The sequence below is a fragment of the Crocodylus porosus genome, unplaced genomic scaffold, assembly GCF_001723895.1.
Source record: "Crocodylus porosus isolate Cpor-Errol unplaced genomic scaffold, CroPor_comp1, whole genome shotgun sequence".
In the NCBI taxonomy this organism is placed as follows: Eukaryota; Metazoa; Chordata; order Crocodylia; family Crocodylidae; genus Crocodylus; species Crocodylus porosus.
The window spans coordinates 10,237,026-10,264,740 of NW_017728917.1; the positions used below are offsets into that span (position 1 = coordinate 10,237,026).

The following is a 27,715-nucleotide window of genomic DNA, read 5'->3' on the forward strand; positions in this document are numbered from 1 at the left end:
TATATTGTTGATTTTTTTTTCAAATAATCTGTAGTTTCCAGATTAATTTTGATAGGTTAGCACATGGGTGCTCAACCCGCAGCACAAATGCCACAACTATCACGGGCAGCTTCTGTGCGTGGCATGTGGTAGATCAGGACGAGGACAGGCAGCACAGCAACACACAGGGAAGTAAAAAGCAGAGCAGAGAGCAGGCTGGGAGCACAAGGCAGGGAGCAGAAAGCAGATCAGGCAGGGGACGTGGATCAGAGTGGCACTCGGAACAGATGAGAGGCTAATTTGTGGCATGCCTACCAAAGAAGTAGGCCCCCAATGGGTTAGCACAATAGAAACAAGCTGGAGAATTTTTCCCATAGGATGAATAAAAAAAAGAATTAATGAGGCATGCACATCTCGGGGGGAAAAAAATAGTCACCTCTCTCTAACATTTAGTATTGAATAATATTTAGCTCTTGTCTTTTCATTTGCTAATAGTGCATGGAAATGGGTGCTTAAATTTCTCCGGAGTCACTGTGTAGCAGGGCACTAAGGTGCCTGCTACTTGCAAAGTTGGAGTAGTGGCTCAGGTGTCGGTTGCTAGGGGCAACCAGAGGGAGTTAAGGACACACACCTGTTTGGTCAGCTGAACGGAAGGGGCGGGGCCTGGCTCAGGTATAAATCACAGGCCAAAGCCCAGGGAGGGGAGGGCCTGCGGCCAAGGAGGAAGGAGCTGGGCCCTGAATGTGTGGAAGAGAAAAGGGCTGGATGTGCAAGCCGCTAGCGACACGGGTGAGCGATGGAACACCTGCAGTGTGGTTTGGAGGACGTTTTAGCCATGAGGCATAGAGGTATGTTATAGCTGATTGGCTGGTGTTCTTGATGTTACATCGGAGGACTGGCTGAGGCTATCAGGGGTTGGAGGAGGCCTCATAGGGGCTCTACAGTAGCGTGGGGACCCCGGCCCCAGAGAGGGGGCAGCGTGAGAAGCCCCAAAGAGAGGGCAGCAATTGACGGGTGCCAGGTGGCACAGTGGCAAGACAAGCCCAAGTGCCAGTGAGATGCAGGTTGTGAGAGTAGCCAGAGTGCCTGTGGGGTGTGGAGAGTGAAACAGACCCAAACAACGTCCGGGACATCTGCGAGGCTTGGGGCGTGGTACGGGGTTGGTCGGAGCCACGCGTAGCCCATAAGAGCCCCATTATAGAACTGAGATGCGGGCTAGCAGCAGAACCGTAGCCAAGGAAACGAAGGGCAGCCTCCCTACAATAATGACATAACATCGAAGACGTGGCAGGCGAGATTCCGAGGGTGCTTAACGAACGTTTGGCACCGTATGGAGGACACCCTAGGGGAGAGCACGGCAACCCTAGTGTGTTACCCTGCTACACACTGCCACATCTGCAGCATTCAAATCAAAGTCTCCAAAACCACATTAAACACCCTGAGCCAGGCCTTTCCATGTGGCTAAAATGACAGGGCAAGTCAGCGAGAAGCGTGAAAAAATGCCTAGGAGCTCAGCCTCACACTTCTCTGCTTCGGGAGTCTCCACATGGTGTGAGAAAAGCCTAAAGGCTGCTCTAGCATATGTTGGCTTTAGGCAACCTACAATGCTGAAAACATAGCAACTGGCTGCAGACTCTACTATATGAGTCTGGTTGTGTAATTGCCTAGTAAGTGGGGTGGTTCTGCCCACTGAATTCAAGCCTGGAGATGTGATTCAAGGAGTGCGCATTGCACCTGAACATCTGCCCTAGGGTCCACAACCCCCCATGCTGCCTGGTTTGTTGCCCTGTGCTGCTGGAAACCCTACACTCAAATGACTGATGCCTCTGGAGAGATGGTCTGGTGGTACATGATAATGCTGCTCTGGTCCCAGAGCCAGGCCCTCTGCGGATGCAAGTCAACAGAGGTGGTCAGCTCCGGCAATCTTTTCCTGTTAGCAGAGGTTGGCCAATACACATTTTTAGCAAGCGAAATTTAAATCAACTCAGATCTCCTTTAATGGCATGCTGTAAAGGTCTATTGCTTTTCACACATCTTATTTTAACAGGAGAGGTTCCTCTTCATGGATTTATTAAATCTAAGATCAAATAGAGCAGCACCTTCCACTCGTCCTCTTGCTGCGGCCGTGTGCTGGCAGTCAGGGTGGCTATGGGCTAGACTTTCTGAACAAGCTAAATTCATTCTGCTTGTTCCACCCGTCCTGCAGCTGCTCTGCTGGATCCTACTACATCAAAGTTCCCGCAGACAAATCCATCACAGGCGAGCGCTCTTGCATCCTTCGCAGAGACTTGCACATTCCCTGCCAGCAAGTCCTTTGGCTCTAACATGCTGCTCCCCAGACCAGTTTTTTGATCTCTTCCTGGCCTGGCTCTTCTGCAACCCATCTGTGTTATTTGCAAAGCTCTTCATCAGCAGCTCTGGGTCAGAAGGGGGCCTTGCTAACCAGTACTAAGGACGTGTTCACCCCTGTGCAGTTGCATGGCCGTATGGTGCTAGCGGGCACTGTCCCTGCTTGAGCAGCCTGGCTGGGTGCACATGGGTGGGAAAGAGAGGCCAGTTCTCTTCTCTGCTGTGCAGGGGCTGGCACTTTGCAAGCTCCTGATGCTCTCCGTGCTCCAGCAGTGCACGAGTTCAAAGCCACTGCCTGTGCCAGGCCTCTCAGAGGGGCATGACAGGATGGTGCGCTAAGGCAGAGTAACGGCTCTGCTGCACCTCCCTGACACCAGCTCCCGGAGCCGAGAGAGCACAGACGCATGCTTTTTAAAGTGTGCCCTCCAGTTACCCTAGCTGACTCATTGAAAGTACTTCAGGGGACTTCAGCTGCTGCCTGGGCATTGCCAAGGTTGAAGCTACAGTGCAGACCTAATTCTCCTCAGCCTCCTGCTTCACTTTGCACTTGCAGTGACCAGGTAACATGACCATTATTCAGCTGAGCTTCTCCCTTCCCCCTTGCTTTGCTCCTTGTGCTCTGTGGAGGCTTATTCATAGTCTCAATGGGAAGTCCTCTCTCTTTCTATGAAACTGGCCCCGGGATCCTTCACATGGCTCTTTCAACATGTTACTCAGGCCAGTGCTACCTATATCTGCAGACGACTCCCACTGAATTTCATTTTAGTTGGCAAACTGAATGGCATTTTATAGAAAGGCTGCTCCCTTCTGCACGGAGGAGAAATAATTATATGTTCCTATGTGCTTTCATAATGCTATGTGGTCCTTTAATTTTTGCCATTGTGTTCCTATTCATGTGTACTGTGTAGGTGGTTTCTAGGGCTCTTTTTCCTCTATGCTGGTGCTGAAGAATCTCACTTGAGCGTGCAGAAATGATCACACCATCATGCAGATGGATAGTGCCATCACTTCCATTTTCCCCAACCTTTAAAAAAAAGAAATACTTTTTCTTGAGAAAAAACTCATTGGAATTCAAGTGAGCCCCCTGCACTTCATCGGGGTGGATTAGTCAGCTGTTCTACGGTCCTGATAATAAAAGAGGTGGTTGTTTTGCTACACAGGAAACTGGAGTGTCAACTGGAAAAGAAAGGAATACAAGACACAGGTAGGGAGATGAATTATAGCTGGGATGAAGAGGTACTCGCATAACACTGCAGTCAGATGATCTCATTAGCTGCAGCATCTCCACACCATCAGCAGATGATCATCTATCTTTTCCACTCAGAAATCTATCCTAGATTTGTCTGGGCAGGGAGTTTAGTGAGATACAAACAATACCACCTGTACTGAGACATTTAGGGCCTGATCCAAAGCCCAAAGTATCCTTCTTCCTACATCAATGGGCACTCTAGAGAACTACTGCTTTTGTCCTGAAGAACAAGCAATGGACAAAAAGATCGCTACTGACATGGCAGAGCTGAACAATTTGGCATCCACATGTAACTTCAGAGAAATAAAGCAATTAGAGACAGGATCATTTCTGGAGACAGATGATTTCTGCTTACAGAGAAGATGGCTGAGAGCACCAGTTCTAGATCTGGAGACATGCCTCCAAATAGCAAGAGTGGCTTAGCTTTCTTTTTGACACAAGGACTCAATGCTGTGCCACTGAAACGTTATTGAAATTATGCCAGCCCCTTATGGCCTTGCATATTTGTATCCCACATGAAAACAACATGTAAATAAAGTCACAAGTGTCTAGTTCAAGCGTCCTTGCCACAATATGGCCCTTTCTTAGGTTTTTCTCTTCCACATAAGTTTGCACTGAATTAAAGTGAAGTCATGTGTAAATGTGTGTCACACTGCTAGTAATTCTTTAAGAAAAGGGGCCAAGATTAGAAAGGGCAAGATGATTACATGTGGTACGGGAAATGCCAAAGCTCTCAAACCCCAGACCACATGGTTATTTAAATTAAGTGAAACTATTAGCTTATGGGATGCAATACCACAAAACCTTAGTAGTACCAGTGGATGGAAAAAGCCTTTACTTGAAACATTTCATGCACATTCAGGTTGATTGGAACAATTCCTGATTTAGTGCTGAGTTTAAACAGTTTGGGCTTAAAAAAGACCCTCACATCAACATACATAGACCTTTTCTTGATGAGACAAAAGTCTAGAGGTTTTGTTTAGACTTTTTTAAAGCAAAATGTGTTATGTCATACCAGTGCTACATTATTATGTTTATTTCCTTTTTTTCTTAAGCAAAAAGGGGTTAAAAATAATTTCTTTCATCTCAGGTGGACTCAGGTGGAAAATATTCAGTTAAACCCAAAACTGTTTGGTTGTTGGCAATTTTTGTTTGTTTCAGTGGATTCTGACCTAAAACAAATTTTGGATTGGTTGGTTCTTCCAACAAACTGAAAAGCCAATGATCTTCATTATACCTAGTAGGATTTCCAAAAAGCTGAAATAAAAGTGTAGATAATTACATGAATAACAATATATTGCACCTGTATTGCAATATCAAGAATTAAATTAAATAAAAAACTTAGAAATAAAATCCTTCTAACATCCTTAATTAAGGATTTACATAAGTCACCAAACATGGATGCTAATTTTCATTTTTTAGAACTGTCAGTGGGTTATTCTTTCAAAAAGGCTGTTTTAAGATAAACCTGGTTGAATGTAGTATCAGACTTAACTGATTTGGGTCAAACCAGTTTATGAAACTTGTGCCCCAGACCCCTTCCTGGTTCAAGTTAAATCACAGTCCTCCAGCATCCCAGCATGCTTTCTAGCCCTGGGCTGGGCTGTGCTGTCTGCTCCAGAGAGCAGGGCTGGCCCCACAACCTCTTCTACCTAGCTGGAGCAGTGAGGGCTGGCTGAGAAGGGGCTGGGGGGCAAGCCTGGCTGGGGATGCAGCCCTGTTGATGCGGAGTTGGGGATTGGTAGGGACTGCCCCTCCTCCCCGGCAAACCCCGGCTGGAGTCTGGGGCCAGGGCGGGGTGTTAAACACCCCTTTCCTGACTCAAACTTAGTGCTGGTTATAACTGTGGACTACAAATCCCAGAGGCACCTGGAAGCAGGAAGAGGAAGTAATGAGCAACCCTGCAGAGTCCTGCTATTGTAATCCTGGACTGCAAATCCCAGAGACATCAGGGGCTGTAGGAAGCGGAAGTGAACACACAGACAGAGAACCATGACGTAGCTTCCCACCCTGCCTTCCGCCCCCTGGCTTCTGGCCTGAGCCACTGCAGGCACATGGCTGCATTTCCTGAATCAAAGGTAAATTTCTGTTCACTCCTGTTTCAAATTAATCTGTGCATTTTAAACTAACCTGCAAAGACTGAATCAATTCAGCCTCGGGCTCTTTGATTGTCTGTACTTAGACTAAATGTTCACTGCAACTTGTCTTGCACCTGCCTCTTCTCCTCATTGAAGAGAGGAAATCACACCAAGAGGTCTGATTACACTAATTCCTATGATCTTTAGTTAAGCCCAAGAGAGTTGGGTACCCAACACCTATTTAATAAATCAGGCATACAGCTCTCATAGGCTCCTCTCAATCTCCCACTCTTTAATTATGAATTGAAATGTAAGGATAAACTGGTATTGAGGACCATGCTCTCTTAGTAAGTGAATTAATCTCTCTTCAGAATCACTGACAGTTACTGAGAATTCCGTCCCCATTGAAGTCACCATGTTGCAGGAGGAGGCCACAGGAGAGCAATTTTGGGAGAAGAGAGTCCGGCCAGAAGGACAGTTCAAGAAGAGATTTTTCTGGATTAAAAAAAACACCCCTGAGACACAATGGTATACAGCTAAGCTTCCTGTTCTTTTCAAATACATACGGTATGCTGTGTGTCTCTGAGTTTGCTAAATGGGTCTCAGTGGGGATGAGTATACTTTTTTCCCCCTTTACAAATGAAGTCATCTGAATTCACCTGATCGAAAAATGCGAATCTCCTGCTCAGTTTCCAATGGTGTTGCAGAAGGACAGGGTTATAGATTTTCCCAGGAGTGTGAAATAATTCACTGAGCCTGCTCGTTATTCATACAGACAGTGCATTAATAATACGGGACCCTGAGATCTCTTTTTATCTAGGCCGGAGCACAGCTAGAGGGATGCGAAGATGACTTCTTGGGTTTAAAAAAAGCCAACCTTTCCCCCTCCCTTATCCTTGAAGTAATAAGAATTGATTGAAAGCACTTGTATAAAAGGGGGGGGACGGGTGAAAAGACATTGTTCTTTTGATACCACCTAACATACACATTAGATAAACAGAAAACTACTGGCGTTGTGACTGTATTGTTTTCACATGATATAAGTGCTGATGGATAAAGGAATGTATGTAACAAAGCATTTACTCAGAACCTGACCTAAAAGTCAATAGGGGTCTTTCTACTGATTTCACAAGGCTTTGGATCCGGCCTCAACTGCAAGCATCTTTTGGTATGATGACCGCATTTCTAAATTTCTTTTGGCCAAACTCTCAGCTGGTATAAACTTGGAGACCGCTATGGACTTCAGTTTGTCAATACTGACATCAGTTAAGAAATCCATGTTCTCCCTTTGCAGTGCTAGATGCTCACCATGGGCAGCCATAGGCCTTAGGAGACCATCGGGATTACACCTTTGGTTGGTTATTGGGTACCACCACAGCTTCCTGAGCTCTGAGTCTGATGCACGACAAGCAGATCCTCTGGCAAGTTGCATGTACAAACTCGGTTGAGCTTGTGCCGGCATGCCAAACACCGTCTTGTCTTGCCTGCCTCCGACACCTCTTCTCTGTCTCAAAGCGACATAGGCCCTGCTTCATGGCAGCTTTCCACTCACAGCAGTCCAAAGCAATTGATTCCTAGTGTTGGCCATCACTGCACAGCTCACAAGAGTGTTTCTTGCAGGCATCAACAAAACAGAGTTTGGGGTGTCCAAGTTGACCTTTGCCAGTGGCCAGTTCTCTGTGGAATATGCCCTTGAGAATTTGGTCATCGCTCATATGATTCATATGTCCTAACCAATGGAGGTGTCTCAGTCTCAGGAGTACGAACATGCTGGGTATCTTGGCCCATTCCACACCAGTGAAGTTGGAGATTTTGTCACTCCATATTAGGCCCACAATATGTTGGAAACATCAAAGGTGGAAACTGTTCAGTTGTCATTTTTTTTTGTAGCACTCAGGTCACAGTGTTAGATACTGTGACCTTCAAAACACATTATATGTGTGCTTGTTCTGTAGTAGGCATCTTCTCCATAATTAAAGAAAATACTGTCAATTTAGCTCCTGTCAATATTCTGGGTGTATCTTATTGTCTGTAGGTCGTTCCTCAGAGAGGGAAGGATCCTTTGAGATTCTGGTGCCTATAGAAAAAAGGTACGTACCAAGGGAGGGCATTTGGTAGTGACTTTTTTTCCTTTGACCTCCTTCTGGTGCTTATAATCAGAGTGGAAGGTTAAGGGTGGTGATACCTGCACTTCTCTCCTCTCCAAGATGACTGTTCAAGGACTCAGTGGCTTGGGAATGAAGAATCAGTACAAAACCCCACAACCCTTAAAAATGACAAAGCTGTCCTATACCACCAAAGTACTGTGTTCAGGGGTTGCTTAGTTCAAGTGACAAAGTCTTGTTAATGGTATACAGACATTTTCACAAAACTGTATTAATACACAAGGCCATAGGCAGGCAAAAAGACAGGTAACACCTCAAAAATTCATAACTTTGCATCAGAGAAATACCCACTGGAAAGGGTGCCCCTCATTAAATTTTTCTGCTGCTTGATTTGATGCTATTGCACACTCTAGGGAGAAAGTGAGCAGTTGACAGTGGCAAAATAACAAGTTAGGGACATCTGGAAAAGCTGAATGTGTACAAGTCCATAAGGCTGGATGTGATGCATCCGAGGGTGCTGAGAGAGTTGGCTGATGTGACTGCAGAGCCACTGGCCATCATCTTTGAAAACTCATGGCAACTGGGAGAGGTCCTGGACAACTGGAAAAGGGCAAATATAGTGCTCTTCTTTAAGAAAAGGAAGAAGGAGGATAAGGGGAACTACAGACTGGTCAGGTTCACTTCCGCAGGAGCTGACTGACTAAGCAGCAGCTCTGCAGAAAAGGACCTGGGGATTATAGTGGACAAGAAGCTGAATATAAGCCAACAGTGCGCCCTTGCTGCAAACAAGGCTAATGGCATCCTGGGCTGCATTAGTAGGACCATTCCCAGTGGGTCAAGGGAAGTGATTCTTCCCCTCTGTTCAGCACTGGGGAGGCCATAGCTGGAGTCCTGTGTTCAGTTTTGGGCTCCCTGCTACAGAAAGGATGTGGACACATTGGAGAGAGTCCAGCGGAGGGCAACAGAAATGGTTGGGGGGCTGGGACACATGACTTGTGAGGAGAGGCTGAGGAAACTGGGTTTATTTAATCTGGAGAAGAGAAGCCCATGGGGGGGGGATTGAACAGCAGCCTTCAACTCCTTGCAGGGGGTTGCAAAGAGGATGGAGCTGGGCTGTCCTCAGTAGGGGCAGACGACAGAACAAGGAGCAATGGGTTCATGTTGCAGTAGGAGAAGTTTAGATATTAGGAAAACCTTTCTCATGACAAGGGTAGTAAAACACTGGAACAGGTTACCTAGAGAGGTTGGGAAATCTCCATCCTTGGAGGTTTTTAAGACCTGGCTAGACAAACCCTTGGCTGGGATGATGTAGTTGGGGCTGGTCCTGCTTTGAGCAGGGGGTTGGACTGGATGTGACCTCCTGAGGTCCCGTCAATCCTCATTGTCGAGGATTCTGTGCCTGATATGATCCCTGGTTGGTGAGGAAAGAGAAGGGTTGGCTTATTTTATTTCATATTCTCTGCATCAGATTTGCTTCACCATCCCTTGATCCAGTGTCGGGTCCCACCTGATGGCAAATGGTGTGAGAGCAGAAACTGAATCTAATGCATGAGAGTGCATTAACCTTTCTCCATGATACACAAAGGTTCAAATTATGAATTGCACCCAACTCTTACAGTTCCTTCTGGAAGGACCCATTGAACTTGAATAATAATGGGGAGTAAATCGAGAAAGCTGGGAAACGCTGACATGACCTTCCTTATTTATGAGACGTTCAGGGCAGTATTCTATGTATCTTAGTTTCAAAAGCAGCCACAACTGGAAAACCGTGCAAATGTTCCTATAAGCTGGTTTCCTTAAGGCTAACGCAACACATTGCCGCATGCATTCTTTGTTACACTCTGTTTATGAAACAATACTCCACATTTATGAAGGAAATACAGTGAATTATGCCTTTGGAAGAGAGTTTAATAATGCTAACACTGAAGAGACGACAATAAATTCCAGCACTAGAGACACGTGTATATGAGAGCACCATTAACCATAACACAGCTCATTTCTGTATAGATGAACAAATTATATATTGTTCAAAGGCCCTGAAGAATACACAGGCACAACCTCCTATTGACTACATAACAGTTCAATACCACTGTAAATGATACGGTATCGTGCACGTTGTTTACCATCTAAAACCAGAAAAAGTAAAACAATGCATGTATTTTATTCTCAGTTGTTTTTTGTAGCACCCTTGCAAAATGCTGAAGCAAATAACAACGCAGGGTTTTTCTGCTACTATATAGTGAAATAAAGAAGCCAAACACCTTGTGCTTGTTCTTTCTTATTTGCTCTTCTGTTTTTGCTTTTCCAGAATATTCCAACTAACCTAGCTCCTCTTGGGAGTGTCTGCAGAAACACCCAATTGTCATACAAACTTGGAGCACGTTTCCCCAAACCATACCACTGCTCTCATAAATAGGAGCCTTTTCACTTCACGGCAAGCATCACTGCCTGCCAACTGGCAGGTAGCAACACTGCTGTGGTATACGTCCAGTAAAATACTGAATTAGCAGATTCTGAACAACTAAAATGAAAAGCTTGCAAGCAAACCATCTTCAAAAATGACCTGGCAGAAGCATAGAGGGAGGAAAGCTTATCTGTCCACGTGTACTTGGGTGCTTGCTATAAAGGGCTATGCTTAACCTTCTGAGGAACCAACTGGCAACATAGAGACCATGGGCGTGCATAGCTGAAGTGAGGGGCATGTGTGCACGACGCTTTAAAGTGGGTTAAATGCTTTTGCACCGCTTTAATGGTGTTGGTGTTTGCATGAGGCGGCGGCATAGTGTGCATTAATTCCAGCCGCCGTAGCACATTCAGCAGCGTAATGTGCCTTAAATGACTTCAGGGCGCAGCAAACTAAAACATCTCGAGATGCCAGAGGTGGCTTCTCTTTGGTGCCAGAAGCTCTGGGTGCAGAGGTAGCTGAATGTTAATTTAACTTCCAACTCAATGCAATGCCAAGGCCATTTCTTCTTGGTAGCAAAATAAATAAATTATTCTGAAGTCTGCACTGTCATGCAAATATCACATTGTACCATGTATATAATACACAGAGCTAGAAAACCCAGGAATTGAGCTAACAGACTGCAATTAAATATCTGGTGAAAGGGGCACTGTCTGCAACAAGGAGGAAGTTGAAGGAAATGTGTGGCTGCAGTGGAGGCTCTGAGATTGTAAATCCCCCAGCAGCCTTTAAATATGATGTTAATATGTTTAGCAGGTCTGGAAACAAAGATTCATACAAGAAGCTGAACTATGATTGAAAACCAGAGAGGCTTGTAAAATGGAAGCGGAATAAAAAAAAATTGCACTACTTTTTGTCGAGGGCTAGATATACTCCATACTTTCCATATGGAGAATGCACATAGGGAATACAGAGAGAGCTTTTAAGGAATAATGAAAAAAAATGGAAGACCAAGCTCTCCCCTCCACATATTATCTATGAATGATGAGCAAACTCCCAGCCCTACTAGTAGGTCTACCAATGGTAGCAGAATTTTAGCCTTTAAAAAATATATATATAAAGGATCCAAGGAGATCCAATGTAAAGGAGAAATAGAGGCGGCTGTCTTGAAAAAGCCAGTCTGTTAACTTGGAATATTAGAGGGCTCCTTATTAAAAGGACCAACTTTGGGTTTTGGTGCAACAAAGAGCAAGTCAGGAAAAATTTTACTTGGAGATATAGTTTAGATACTTGCAAAGGCAATGCTCATCTGTTTTGCTGCTGGGCAAACAGCAATGCAAAAATGAAGGCCCTGGAGAGAGGCAGAGTATGTGACTATCAACACCCAAGTTAAACAAGCAAAGGAAAAACAATTCAGTTAGGAGTCAAAGGAATAAACCCCCACAGCAAAGAAGAAACACTATTAGTCAGGTGGCACACAATAAAAAATGCCTGGTATTTGGGCAAACATTCCTGCACTGCACCATTTTGCTCAAATATGCACAGGAAGGATGAAAATATATGCAATAAACCTCTAGCGAAAGGATTTTTTCAAGTGAGAAGGGAAAAAACCCCATGGAGAGAGAAGGTGCAAGTTCAAAAGAATGGCTGATACGACCATGCAGGGGTAGTGTGCATATGTCATAAAAAAGACATTTTGCTCATATACCTGTCTTTGTAAAGAGGAGTTCAATAGAAGCTATGGAAGTCTAACTTCTGAATGTGAAACAAACCTCAGTGCCAATTCCTACGTGTCTAAACCTCCGGCTTGTAAGTCAGGAGGCCAAATCAGGAGCTTGATAGCACACTGACAGCAGCAATAGGTTTGGGGCTTAAGCATGTGGGAGATGTCTGGGCAATTCAAGAGGGCACATAAGAGTAGGAACAAATCCAACAGCAAACATGGGCATGAAGTGAAAAGGCAAATTCTGAAGACAAAGGATGTCTCACACTGAGGCACTAGATGAGTTCTGAGAAGGGGAAAAGTGCTCAAAATGTTCCAGCAGAGAGACTGGCAGGAGAGGAGTAAAGCCTGAAAGCAAGCAGCATCGTTTGTACAATAGATGAGTCAACAGACTGGCTTTGCTGCGTAGTGAGCAACTTCAGATTTTGTTTCTCCCTTGCTTATGCTGCTCTGTAACTCCACGGCAAATGGGGTGGGCGTCAGGATAATGTTTTCCCAGTTGACCGGGTGGGATAGCTTGTGGCTTGGACAGACAGCGCGTTTACGATGGTGCAGCAGAGGGCAAATGACAGAGCCCCCTACACTGGGGTGACTTCTTCCAATCTAGTGCAGAATTACTCTTGAAAGAAGCAGAAGTGCAACTCCACCTGTCCCAGATGTACCAGTTAGGTGCTGTCTGGCTAAAAGCAAACAGCCATTCCCTCTTCCCCTGCCATCAAGCAGTGAGGCATAGTGATAGCTACATACTGCAGGTAGCTAGGCCAGGATAGGGCCCAGTGGGCATGTCTACATGAGATGCTTACTGCGCCTTGGTTTAACAACACTGTGCAGTGGTGTGTCATGGTGAAAACTGTGCTAATAGCCTCCTGCACAGTGTTATAAGGCTAATGCATAGTAGGGGTCACTGAACCAAGCGTCACTAAATATCCACTGTAACTTTAGGTACTGTGCATTTAGTTAGTCCTTTATTAAGGGAGGAGTAAGCTAAAGGTGCAATATCTAAGGCACATTAATGAATGTGTAGATGCACCCTGTCTGTCCATTTCTGGCCTGGTATAATTTGTATCAGTATAACCCAGGCAGTATATATTCATCCTTCTGTGCTTTTTTAATAACGCAATGCCGATGCTGCTGTAATCTAGTTGGGCTGTACTCTCAAAGTCTAGGCAACTGGTTCCTGTTTCCAAGTCTGAGAGCCTGTTGATGCAACAGGAAGTGATGCTCTGCCAAGCGTCCTTCAAGACGAGTGCCTACTTCCCATCCTTCACAGCACAAGCAGCACTTCCACGTGGTGAACTTCACGCGCTAGCCAGAAGGTTGCTTATGTAAGCCCCGCTCAGCCTGAGCAAGGGTTGCAGAAACAGGTTTTATGCAGGGAAGGGCTGTTTATCCTGACTAATACATTGTGAAGGGTCCATGCACTAATTTGCATGTCCCTTGAAAAATGCTAGGCTGACACTGCTTACGACTGACACAGTTTATCCACAGAAAAAGAAAGGACGTGGACAGGGGCCTTGCAAGCTCACCTGCTCTGGCTCAGGGACTCTATGGGGGTTAAGGAGAAGCTCTGTATCCTGTCCAGCTGGCATGCATACATCCTCCTGGGGCATTTTCTGATGCATCTGAAATGCTGCAAACTATCAAGGTCTTGAACCTGCTTCCAGTAGGTATGAGAGAGTTTGGCCCACAGATTTTAATGGAGTCAGGGTCCCAACTTATTCATATAAGCAACTGCATAGCCAGCAGATGACTTGACTCATGGTAACAATTCACCCTGAGCTGGGGTCCAGTTGGCAAGATGGCATCTATTTTCTCTTCCCAAGCCCACGAGTCATCCAGTCCCCTCTCAGAACAAGCTGTGTCTGCTTGGGTAGGTGTATAAGGGCCAGCAGGTATGCAAGAGCATCCATAACACATTTTGAAGGCACGGATCGAGGAGAGTTTTTCTGTGACAGATTATGATTTTAAGCAGCGTACCTTGTACATCTTTTTGTCAGACTAAACCAGCTTTAGTGTTTTCCGATAGTCATTCAAGGGGGAAATGTGTTTACAGATGAGCCTTTGTAACGCGCCAATTAAAAAACAAGCCCAGACCAAGGAAGGAAGGATTTGGGAGCTGTCCCGAGTAAAGTTCTTACTGAAATCAGATAAAAGGAGTTTTTACCTTAGTGAAGATTGAACAAGTACTTACAGACCTTGAAGGCTTTGACCCACGATGGGTCAACATGTTCAGAATCAACAGCAAAGGATGAGGATAAAACAAAGGGTCAAGAAAATGCCATTGCAGTTGATCTTTGTAAACAGGATATCGGTATCCTAACCCTTCCTCAATCACTGACAAAAGAGCCCGTGTCCTGATTGCAACAATTACAAACTTAAAAGGGGAAAAGGCTCCTTTGTGGTTCGGTTTTTCTTCCTTTGTACTCACTGGAAGTCTTACCGCAGACTTCAGTGGGAGGAGGAGTCCACTTTCACATCGGCCTTTGTTTCATCCTCGCCCCTTTCAAAACCCCAGCTGATAACACTGCTTTTCATTGTAATCCAGACAGAGCTATTAAGCAGAGTGACTCCAAACCACACCTGCAGCTGACTTCTAACATCATTCCTCCTTGGAGCTGCTATACCAGCAACCTCTGAATGAAACGCTGCCACCGCACTGCACCTATGGGCTCCATTTGTCATGACCTGATGCAGAACATGCAAGTCTTCAAAGTTTCCAGTTTATTTTTAGTGAAGCCCAACAACAGGTATCACCTGCAGCTTCCTGAGAGTGCATTTTTTCCCCCTGACTGAGAGTCTTTGTACCAGAATAATTAAGCAATAAAACATGACAAGGTGTGAATTAAAGTGTAATCCTTCACCGCTACTATAGTTGCATTCCTAGGCCTGAGTCCAGAGGTTGAATGGCATTTCTAGGGTAACTGGCTCTGAGTTATGGCCTCACAATTTAAGACCTTGAAAGCCTTTTTGAAATTATAAGAAAAGAAAGAAAAACAGGTTACATCGATAAACTACAACCGACACGCCATAAAGAAGAGATGAGGAAGTTTGAAGAGTCCACCTCCCCCACGAGTGAACAGCGTATTTTTTCTGTGTACTTAATATTTAACGACAGCGGCAGAGGACCCTGGCTGCAATGCTTTTGCAGGCCATAAAGCCGACAGGAACTTTCATCTAACTTTCAGTTAAAATTGAAACAGCTGTTGCTCTGTTGGCAGCCCCTTTGAAAATCCTGCAGCATGTGACTGAGGGAAGATGGCCAGGAAAAATAGATTGTCAAATCTGTCTCTCTCTCTGATAGAAAGCCACATTTTAAAATCTGCACCGGAATAGGGAACATAGGAGGCTTTGAAAATAACAGCTGTACCGTAGCGCTGCTGAGACCTGCCACTCGGAGGAATGTGTTGGCACTGAGCAGTATGCAGTCTGATTCAGAGTGAAAGGAAAACGTGATGCCTAGTGGCTTTTGGCGCCGCAAAGTAGTACAGGCAATGGCGCCACCAGATCATTAATGGTCAAATAAAAGTGAAAGACATAAATAAGAAACATTTCACAACTCCGCCCCACCCCGGTTAACAGGATGCTACTGATCATGCAACATTTACCAGTTTGTCTGTGTAACAAAAGCAGCAACTAAGCCCTTGAACTCAACAGCTTCTTCAGACATTGAATTTGGCTCAACATTGGGGTATGCACTCTGCTCGGTGTGCATTACTGGTTCACATGGATATGAAATAAATTATATAAAGGATGATAATCCTGGGAATATGCGTCTTGATACCACTGCTGGAGTAACAACTGAGCCGTTGAGCACTACCATTCAGTTCCCATAGGAACCCCCCCGGTCTAGTTTTCTTTTCCGAGGGAAACCACGGATGACAAAATTCTGCTTGGGGTACCTCAGCCAGAGCTGGGTTTTAATAAATAATGGAGATGTGCCATACCCGAATCAACTGCCCAGTTCCTTTCCATCTTCCCACAATGCTTATTATCGCTGGGGTTTTTTGGCAGCTGACTTTTCAAACTGTTAACTCAGGACAAACAATTGCTGTCACTTGTAATAAGCTAATGAGGCAGGCGGGGGCTGCAGCAGAGGGACGCAAGGGATAATACTGGCTGTCTGTTTACTAAAGGTGTGATTCTGCCACGAGACTTGCTGCATTTATGTGAATAGCTCCACTGACTGTGCTGCTGCTAATCCTGTGTGTAATAGCCCAAGCATGGGTTGCAGAATCAGTCTGTAAGGTAGCAGGCAAGGTATATCTGGATTGCAAAAGGCCAATTCTTTGCATACAGTTTACACTTACAAATGTGTGTCTTGTCCTTTAAAAAAGAAACAAAAAAGGTCAAATCGGGGAACACAGCTCTGTTTACAATCATACATCACATATAGACTGTTTGCTAGGCACATACTCCACACGTCACGAATAAACTGGACTTGCTACTTGCCATCAACACAGGAAGGTCTGTTTCTTGTTGTCCCAGCCACTTTCCCAGGTAGACAGGAGCATTTTACTGTTTGTGATCTTTCCTCAATTCGATTCTTATTACAACATCTGTGCGCTGCTATAACTTCACACGTTCCTCCTTCTGGCAAAAGAGAGAGAATATTGACACACTGATTAGGAAGAACTGCAATGGCCACTCAAAGCATCCAAGCATGCTGCTCCGCTCTCTCTTTGTGACGAAAGCGTCTGCCTACCAAAGGATTAGAAATGTGGTGTCTTCCATTATGTGCGCTCTTGTCTAGGGCTGGTGTTGCAATGCTTCAGATTTAATAAGAAATGCAAATAATTGCCCCCCCTCCCTACCCCCGAGAAGATAAGGCACCAAATCCTTCCTGCCTGTTGTAGGTTATTAGCCTCTGTCAGATCAATACAACTTTGTGGTCTGAATAAGGGGCCATGTCATCGTACGGACCTGAAGGCATGAAGATACAGTTAGCACGGAAAAAAGCCCTCCTATTTGATTTCATCTCTCTTCCTCACACTGCCAGGCTATGCTCTTTGACACATTTACAGTGAATCAGAGAATCCATCTGGAAATAAGCTTCCCAAATTGCAGTGAACCCCACTGTTCAGGTCATGCAGAGGAAAAATCAGTTATTGTAGGGTCTTGGTATAGTCCAGGGTTTTTACCTCCCCAGAAGCCCCAAACAGGTAATCCCAATGGAAGCAAAATTCCTGGATAATCCCAGGTCATCAGACATAGTATTTGTCCTTTGTTTTGTGCTTTATTAACATTTGCAGCCGGTCGCTTAAATAGACAGAGCTGTGGAAAGATAGATGGACAGACAGTAGCACTTGGTTTATGAATATGCATCTAGGACGTATGCTGTGTACAGAAATTAAACGTTAAGAGCACTGTTCCCATTCACTTTAGCAATGTAGCACAGGATGATTAGGCTGTACAGTGGGTTAGTTCACTGCCCATTACATTTCTCGAGACCCGAGTTCAAACTGACTTTTGCTCCTAATTGCCAAGCGTTTAATAGTCCCAGCCTGTTCGCTAGCGGATATTTGTCCACATCGTGAACTTGCATCATAAATTTGGCAGTCTTGGTTTAAAACTTAATGCAAAAATTTCCACGCTATGCAAAAGAGCACGCTGGGTAAGAAGGTGCACTAGGTTTACTATGGAACTGATTCTATTCTTGTCATCCCGCTATGAGACGCTCCACTGTACCTTGCTTTACCTACAAGGAGCGGCATAATATAAAATGCATTGATTATGCAGTTGGATTCCCAGTTCATGCTCTGGTCTGAGTCTCTTGGGGGTGGCCACATGTTGCTAACTGCTTAACTGTAAGGAGCCTTTCAAGAGACCAAAAAAGACCTAAGAAACCAAGTCACAGTTCTTGCCTTGTTGTGGGACGCAAGGAAGTTACAACCTCCCTTGTGGAACAACTGATGCCCTACTGGTGCAGTGAGACAGGTACTCTGGAGGGAGCACTTCCTTGCAGTGGAGGAGCAGGCAAGGGGTCTTGGCTTAACTTTTCTGCCGCTGAAGTTATAGTAAGCAGGACCAATTTGAGAACAAACTCCTCTCTTGCTTTCCTAAATAGCTGAGTAGATAATGTGATGCGTGAGCCCAAAGTGAATGAAGTCCATTAAATAATTATAGTAACATACCAAGAAGGAAGGATAGTGCAGCACAGTAAACCCAGCAGTTACAAAAAAGACCTTGTAGATGATCTCTCTATGAGACTGATAAAAAACTACTTTCTTTGAAGAGGATCCATGTATTTTACACAACTGGGAATGATATGTGACAAGCATATCCAAAATCCACACTAGCTCAAGGCCCCCAACTGAGAAGGACCCTGCCCCACGTGGAAATGCTTTACCATTTTAAATATTCAAACCTTTACAGGATGAGCCAGTCAAAGCTGCTTAAAGTCCATTAAGGTAAATGCCCCTAGGTCACATACACAAGGGGCTTAGGCTTGATGAGCTTGCAAACTTGGGAGAAGATGGGCTCCACTGTTAATACTTAACTTTTCTTGACAACAAAAGCTGGGTCCTGTATTATGTATGTAGGTATTTGGCCAACTGATGCAGTTGTTTTATGAGCCAATATGTGCAATGGCAGAGAATTGCAGAACGGAGGCCCTATGAAGTGTCCCATGGGAAAAGGGGATTTGGGCACGCTCAGCCCAGCTCAGGATAAGAGCTTGATCCAAATCCTATTGAGGTCAATGGAAAATAAAAATCCTACCTAACTAACTGGCTTCAGAATCAGGCTAGAGATACAGTTTTCAAATATACAGTTATGATCTGACCCTGATAAACTGGCAGATTTGACTGTGTGTGAGCTGGGCTTTCAACAGGCAAAAATGCACATCAAAAGTACTGCATGTATGGTCCTGTAAATACTGCAAGTAAGCTAAATGTTTTCTTTTCCTATTAATTTCCCCGGCAGGACCTACTAACCATGTGAGATCAGCAAACAAAAGTTGGCCTTGCTGACTCGATTTTCTATGCAAAATAATGGGCTGTGGCTGATGAGCTCTATAACACCTATAATTATACCGTGGAAGCTCAAGTTCATGTTGCAATAAAACATTTAACTCAAGAGGACAGGGGTATTTAACAGTGGTGAAATATAATGAAGCTATAAAGACAATTTAAAGGAATGAAACTTTTGTTGCTACTATTTGGTTTAATTCTTTGTTAACTGGGACTTTTAAAATTGGTGTAGCCTATAAATCGTATAGCAAAAAAAATCTTCCCTCCTCCACCAAAATGACATGACATATCATAAGAAGACGCTAAGGGTAAATTTTCAGCCCCTACTTCACAGGTTTTCAGACAAAAATTTGGTGCGTGATGCCAAACGTTTCATATCAAATACTAGTAACCCATCGGCCATCCCTGCAAGTGTTAGAATTTGCCCCTGCAAAATCTTTAGCTGCAAGAGATTCTGCAGGGACACATTTTGATAGCTGTGCACACAAGTGCTTGGTTTTGAAAAGTACACGTTTAGAGTGGAAGTACAAGTGTGCCCATGAAAATCTGTGCACACGTAGGGAGGTCAGAGAAGGCTGCACAGAAAATATGCACTTGCATTACTTGCATAAACATAGTGGCTATGTACAGACGATCAAAAAGCCTGAGGCTGAGTTGATTCAATCTTTGCAGGTTAATTTAAGCTGTATTGGTTGAACCAATAAGCTAGTGAGCAGACATTTACCTTTGATTCTGGTAATGCAGCCATATGCCTGCAGCGTCCCAAGCCGGAAGCTGGGGGGCGCTAGAGCCTGCCTTCCTACTTAGCTGTTGCAGACAGCCTGGGCCAAAGCTAACTCACCCATCCTGTGAGGGGAGGTTTGTGGGGGAGGTGCAAAGCATCCTGGGGTGTGGGGGGACTGTGAGTTAAGTTGAATCTGGAGGGGATCTGGGACAGAAGTTCAATAAAGCAATTTAACCTAAATCAGTTCAGTCCGATACTGCATCCATTCAGGTTTATCTTAAACCAGTTTCAGCCATTTTGTGCACTGGACTTCTGTTGTGTTACAGATCTGAACCGGTTTCCGATTGCTTATACCGGTTTATGTATAATTTCTGTCCTTAGCCATACTGTCCTTAGCTCATAAATGATGAGCAAGAGATTAAATCCCTGATTCAACTTTTTAATGCAATGAAACAAAGTTCCAGGCCTGGATCTCTTATATTTAGCAGTCTTTTACCTTCAGATCCAGATGCTGCAACCCCGGCTGACTTCTATAAGCAGAACATTTGTCCACATATAAAATATTACCGGACATCAGGGATTCTCAAACTTTTTCACAGCACAGACTACATTGTCCTTGTTGCAATACCTAGGAACTCTAGAGTCACGGATAAGTAAACAAGTGTGTTAGGTGCTGTGCAAACATACACAACCCCAAAAAGTTTAGAGAGAAGGATTATATTGTAGACATTCATCTCTTACTCGTGTTAAAACCCACTCATTCCATGAACACTTTTCATATTTCACGTTGGTCTTGGTTTTGAATGGGAATGCTGTGATGCAGCATGCTACTGAGTGGGTCTCAGAGGCATGGAAAGTCTTACAACAGCACAGTATGGCTTCTGGCTAGAATTGTAGAAAATGCCTCTTGGCGGTTGCTTTCTATTGAAAGGTAACAATGCATACAGATAATCTGACTTTCATGCCTGATTGCCTAAAAGTTGCTCAGAAAACTAAGCCTATCTAAATACCACTAGAAATAATAATCTGGAAATCTTTACAACGGTTGTGGTGTTCCCCCCACCCCACATCCCCATTATTGCTACGTGGCCTTTCCTTGAATAAAATCTGAACAAACTCATTTTCTCTACTCTTATTTGTGTTGTTGCTCAGGCTTTGTTGATTAAATGTTAGGGAGTAAATATTCACTAAAGCAGGTCTTTGGTAGAGACAACACAGAGATAAGCAATCATATGCCCTCCTGAGTTTGGAGTCATTAATAAAAAGGTACTGAAGGGAGGATTTTAAAATGCTTTTTATGCTTTCCCCCTCTTTCTTGCAGGGGGTTCACAGAGGAGTGAATTGCCTCGAGTAAAACTGGGCCCCTGCTAACAAGACATCTCCCCGCCTTCAGGACAAGTGCAGTTTTAAGGCGTCAAAACTGGATGCGCTACTTGGCAGCCTGCCTGTCTCTGTTGCAATTAGCTACCATTGTCCTTCTCAACATGACGGCTGGTCGCTGACTGACATATATGGTAACAGCTCCATTAATTGACTTCAATTAATTTGACCAGTTTCACAAACTGAGGTTTTATCCCCTCCCAAAGTCTTCATTACATTTATAATATGGCAGTTGCTTAGTTTTGGGGGTTTTTTTTAAGAGAAGCTACCCAACACTTTATACAAGTATATCAATGTCGACATGGGTGATAGACCAAAATATATATTGTATGAATGTGCAGTCATGTTTATAGACTTTTAAAAAACATAGATTATTGACTGAAGACTGTAAGAGCTCCCTGGGAGCCATTACTCTGAGTGTCATAAATGCATATTTAGGGACTTGTATAAAAATGTGGATTATTGACCTGATAGGCTGTAACTGCACCAAAAGTTTAAATCATTGTTGCAAATGACAGGAAAGCCTTTTCTGAACATTTTATGGTCTACTGAGCGAATGTAGCTGCTGGCTTTGTTTGTAAACTAACAGTCTGATCCAACTCTCGCTGCTGTCAATAGGAGACTTCCCACTGATTTTAAAGGAAGAAGAATTGGACTCTAAATCCCTTCTGTAAAGATCCTTCTGAATTTTTTTGTTGAAAGTTATTGCACATAAAGGCAGGTCCTTCATTACTTACTAAGAAAAATAACTTGCCTTCTTAAAAAGCTTTTTTCCCCTTCATGTGAAATACTCAAAGGAAAGAGTGTATAATATGGAGTAGGGGCCCGCAAAATTGACAGTCTTGTCCTGTCTCCAAGAAACTGAAGGCGTGATTGGGAATAACCCAAAACATCTCATGTCCTTTCAGCTCAACCTAAGTGAGGTTTTATGGGCAAATATTCATTTTCTGCCAAAGCCTTCATCCCAAGTTGTGCCAATATACACACTGCAGCACTGACTTCAACAGGAAGAACAATGGCAGGCCTAGACAGGAAGAACGGCCCACTTCTTATCAGGGTTGAATTTGTATGAGGACCCAGCGCCTTGGGTGAATTCTTGCTGTGAAAGAGGAAGAATTTGCTTCCTGAGCAGATCCTGGACTCGCAAGGATAGGATACCTGCCATCTGTTGCATTACAATCCTTCTCCCAGTCCAAGTCTTTCAACTGTATGGGCTTAAAATGTTAAAGGGTAAAGGGCTTGAGATGTTCAAGGGTAAAAACGACTAAGTTTATATGCATGCTTCTCACAGTAAAAAAAGGATAATTTAACTCCTGAAAATAGACTCATTTTACATCAGAGAATGCCAAACCCCTGAAAATGTGTTCAATTATCTCTCTGTTACAAAGCCACCTTACGTTTATATACCACAGAGTGATAGATTTTACCGTATGAAACTACTGCCTGCGGCTAGGATTTAAGATATCTAAATTGGCTATAGGGTCTGAGCGCATGCCTGGCAGAAGCCAAAATCCCATCTTTGAGTCATCTTCGGTTTTTTCTCTCTCTAGCTGAGAGGTAATCATGAAAGCATATTTTGCACTTCAAAATTATAACGCACCTCGGTATTCTTGCAGAGGCAGACCTTATCAGTAAACAAACATAAAACCGGCAAACGGCAGTCCTGATTTGTGTTATACATTGTGCAAGTCATTAACTATGACTCAGGTAGCCAAACTTATAAGTTCTCTTTCTGACAGTGATGACAATTTAATAGTATTTGACTCTGCTGAGTTACATAGAGCATCCTGCGGCAATGAGAGCGGTTGTTTATCAAAATGATAAACATGTTTTCATTTCCTCCTTGGCTGCATGTATGTGATCAGAAGTCTAAGGCCATCAAGAATTCACTTATTCTGGCCACCAGGCAGACATTAAGCTATTCAGGACCATCTGTGCTTGAAATGAGTTCCACTTAATGGACCTTCCTAGGGCAGGTCAGTCATAATGAATGCATGTGTGCATGAATGCATGAGCAAAGCAGCACTTAGTTGAGACTTCTTGGGCTCTTGTTCAGGGGCCCAAAGAGTTGATAGATAAAATATGCTTTCCTTTTTTAGGGTTATCTAGCCATTGATTTCATAATCCAGGCCCTCTATTACATTTGCTTCCTGCATCACCAGGACTCCATGCAATCTAATTGAGTTGACGGCTGTAGGAAACGGTGACCGCTGTTTAGAAAACACCTAACGAGTTTGTAGACTCAGCTGGGTCATGTCCTGCCTTGGGTCACACCACTGCAGCTCCCTGTGGAACTGTAGGCAGAGGCAAGAATACCAAGCTAGTCCTGTCATTTCCAGCCATTTTGCTGGAACTGTTGCCGGTGTTGAAGAATTCAATTTATTTACACGCAAGCAGAGGCTATGAGCTTGTCTATGTGGCAATGTTGTCAACTACCTAATTAAAAAAAAAGACAATCTTATTCTGACTTTCACTAAAGGCTCATAAAGCATCACTGACACCTTCATAAAGGATTAAAGTGCTTTAGTTTTCAAGCAAGTGTTTATTAGCATGACAGTAACAGGCAGTATTTTAGCCTTTAAAGACATATTCAAAGTGGAACTAATAGGGAATAATGCCATTTTACACATGTCTGCTTACCCCACATCACTTTACGAACATCCTAGAGAAAGCAAAGGCAATTCAGCAATAGCCATTTCTGCAATTTAGAAGAGACTCCTGATTTAGAGGCTGCAGTTTGAAGAGTTTTGTGATTCAAATCATCTTTGGAAACTTCCCAGCTGTAATTAATACATTCATAAGCTTTAATCAAAATGTTTATGCCGGTTAATGTGCCAGAACTACAGATTACCCAGGGCTCAGGGGAAAATACTATACTTTATCCTAAAAAATAATCATTTGCTATTAAATTACTTACACAATAGGGTCTTGCTTCTAACCTGCAAAATGTAAGAGATGGAAAATACAGGGGGCCACAGTCCTACAAGAGACCGTCTATATGTCAGCACATAAAACTCAGCACGCCACACGCTGATGAGCAGGGATCCTGGTTTTCTCTGTTAATAAGAAATCCCCAATTTTCAGATTTAAAAAAGTAACCCAAAATCCACAGTTTTCTGTGATTAAAATGAAACACCACTATATATGTAAATGAAATTATAAATATAATTATACACACACGCGCACACACACACACACAATTATATTCATATAAATGAAACACCGTTATATATAGATATAGTTTCATAATTTCTAGGGTTGGAAGGGACCTGAGTAGATCATCTAGTCCGCCCCCTGCCATGGCAGGAAATAATATTGGGGTCAAACGACCCCGGCAAGATGTTCATCTAACCTCCTCTTAAAAACTGACAGTGAAGTAGCGCCTCCTGGTATCTAGCCTAAGTGGTGTTTCATTTTAATCAAGGAAAAATGTGCATTTTGGTTAGTTTTTAATCTGAAAATTGGGGATTTTTTATTATCAGAGAAAACCAGAATCCCTGCTGAGTGACAACTCGTGACAACTTCTGTGTGCTAGCCTGTCCATAACAATCCATATTTGACTCAGAAAGAAATCAGTTGCATAGGAGGCACATGCTGGCATCCAGCAGGATTGTTGGGAATGAGGACGTCTGCATAGAAACCAGACAGCAGCCTTATTTTTAAGATTAAGGATTAATTGTAGTCCATGTTTGAAATGCTGGATCCCCAAAGCAGGCAAATTTAATCTTAAGGCTAAAGTCCTTAAATCACTTCCAGTTCTTCCTTAACCTGTTCCATTGTGATAACCAATGCAGTAAAATTGTGAGTGATGTATTACACGTTGAGATAAAGGAACGTGTGTGTTGCTGTCAGTTAAACAATACTTAGTGTATGCATTGCAAGCTGCTCCATTATATAAGGCATGTTCTTCACCCAGCAGGTGATAATAGATTTTTGTGGTCTGTTTGCTAAATACATATTTACATTTTTCCTTAGTACCCATTATTTGCATTGCTCATTATATGTGGGCCAAAGGAGATATATTATTTCAAGTGTGGAAAGAGTCTGCACAACATAGGCAAAGTAAACGACTCCTGCTGTGGGTCATTAAGTTTGAGGTTGGAAAATTATTCTCGTCAACATAAAATGATGGGGCTCTATAGATGCAGGGCCTTGTCTGTAAAAAACCAAACAAAACAAAAAACAGATAAGAAAGTCCCCATCAGTTGACAAGAGAGGGAACTTTTGCAAAAGATGTGATTTTGTGAAATTCCTTGATTTTTGTACATTCGGTTGCACGAGGAAAATGCGAGTCATACCCCATATGGATGTAGAAAACACCTGCCCCGGTTTAAAAATGTGATGGCATGTATAAAAAAAAAAGTTAATGTAGCTATCAACATGTTTTTTCTTTCAACTGAACTCTCTTGAAAGTGAGTTGCTAACTGTAGGACTATGAAAACGTTATAGGATGGATCAAGCACAGGTACTCTGCGGAAGTGGCCTTGGCAGCAGCTCAGACTCCCAGGTGGACTTGTGGCCGGCTCAGAAACAACTAGGGGGGATTGGACGGCACGCACATGTTGGAGGGGGTCCTGGCCCTATTGTTACCTGTCTCCTCCCCTTCCTGTTTCCTACCGAGGTATGCAGCAGTCATTAACAACTTGAGGCCTTGATCCAACCACCACTGCCATCAGTGGCCCTGAGGTCAAGCCTTTAGTACAAGGAATTTGTTTTTTGCTTGTGTTTTGGGTTTGCAAACGTCACAAGTTCAACAGTCGACCGTCACCTCTCATGCGACGCTACAGTTGAAGAACGGGTAAAACAGCTGACCCAGGATCTGGCTGTAAATAGACGGGATGGCACGAGGATGCAGATACGTTGTTAAACACATGGCAGAGTCACTGTCACACGTGAATGACAATCCTTCCTTTTGGTACAACAGCAACGTCCAAGACCCTTCTAATTAATTAGCAATGAGCTCTGGAGACAGTCACAGCTTTGGGTACTGCTGCCGTTATCTCTACTGCTGGTATGGATTTTGAAGCAAGTGAACATTAGGTCATAACACCCTCCAAAGGCACAATGTATGTATTTATTCAGAAATATAACATAATTGGGGTTTAAGTTCTTGTACTCAAAGTTTAAAATGAACCATGCTTTCTAAAGTAATTGCTATAATAGCTACACATCTAGCAGCTAAATCTTATTATTAACATTACAGGGAATCGATGCTTTGAAAAATAAGTGACTAGAGGAAAAGTAAAACCGCTCTCTTTCTCTTTCTCTGAATGAAAAATTGTGTTTTGTGATGTATTGTTGAAACAGCCCTTATGCCTTAGCAGACTGTATTTAATACTCCATGTGGGTACATGAAGATAGACAAGCTTTTTTTTTTTTTTTGGGGTGCCTGAGTTAGTTCTTTAGTGGGAACTCCCAACTTCTAATTTATTATTCCTTAATCCATACAATTGGACCCCAACCTCCTTTCAAAACGGTGTCTCATTATCAGGGATCTTGGTTTTCTCTGCTTTAAAAAAAATCCCCACTTTTCAGATTTAAAAAAGTAACCCAAATCCACGTTTCCATGATCAAAATGGAACACTGCTATATATATAGATATCAATATCGATATATTAACGGTGTTTCATTTTGATCACAAAAAATGTGGATTTTAGTTTACTTTTTTTAGTAACCAAAAAATGGGGATTTTTTAAATCAGAAAAAACTAGGGTCCCTGCTCATTATTACTCTCATTCCCCTACTTTCCAGGATCTTTTCCCTTTCTATTGAGGTTCTGACCCATCAACGCAGTATCTGAGCACTGGAACTGAATCAGATTCTGGACCCAGACCCAGTGCAGAACCCACAAACAAATGTGTGTTCAAGTCAGGACTTCTTGGTTGTAACTACTGCCGGTGAGACAACTTTCACTGAATTTATTTATTTCTTTTGTGAGAAGCAGCTGTTTTTATGAAACTGGGATGTTTGCCTCCAAAACACATTTATTCTGATGAAAATTCCCTAAAGAAAACATCTATTTTGAAGCAACGACATCCTGGGCTGCGTTGCAGAAGCGTTGCCAGCAGCTGGAGGGCAGTGATTCTTCCCCTCTATTCCGCACTGGGGAGGCCACATCTGGAGTCCTGTGTCCAGTTTTGGGCCCCCACTACAGAAAGGATGTGGACACATTGGAGAGAGTCCAGCGGAGGGCAAGGAAAATGGTTGTGGGCCTGGGGGGTATGACTGGTGAGGAGAGGCTGAGGGAACTGGGCTTATTTAGTCCACAGAAGAGAGAGAGAGGAGATTGAATAGCAGCCTTCACCTCCCTGCAGGGGGGCTGCAAAGAGGATGGAGCTGGACTGGTCTCCATGGGGGCAGATGACAGGCCAAGGAGCAATGGGCTCCAGTTGTAGCAAGGGACGTTTAGGTTGGATAACAGGAAAAACTCTCTCACTTGGAGGGTGGTGAAGCACTGGAAGAGGTTACCCAGAAAGGTGGTGGGATCTGCATCCTTGGAGGTTTTTAAGGCCTGACTTGACAAAGCCTTTCCAACCCTCATTTTTTATGATTTTCTATAAACAATATAAAAATATGCTCATGGAGATTTTGACATTTCACTTTGGGATTTTACCTTCTGGACCTTTTTTAATATTATTTTATTTTTATATATATATCCCATGACAGTTTTGGGCTCCACAATTCAAAAAGGATGTGGAGAAGCTTGAGAGAGTCCAGAGGAGAGCCACGTGCATGATCAGAGGTCAGGAAAACAGA

At 43.5% G+C, this 27,715-nt stretch overlaps 1 protein-coding gene across 1 annotated transcript in view; it reads right to left on the reverse strand.

Annotated features, from left to right (window-relative positions):
* Window positions 1-27,715, reverse strand: part of FAM19A1 (family with sequence similarity 19 member A1, C-C motif chemokine like) — a 306,137-nt gene that overhangs the window by 48,983 nt on the left and 229,439 nt on the right. The window contains exon 3 of the mRNA XM_019536683.1: window positions 16,337-16,477. Within this exon, the coding sequence (XP_019392228.1) occupies window positions 16,337-16,477 (141 nt within the window). The remainder of the gene's footprint in view (window positions 1-16,336; window positions 16,478-27,715) is intronic.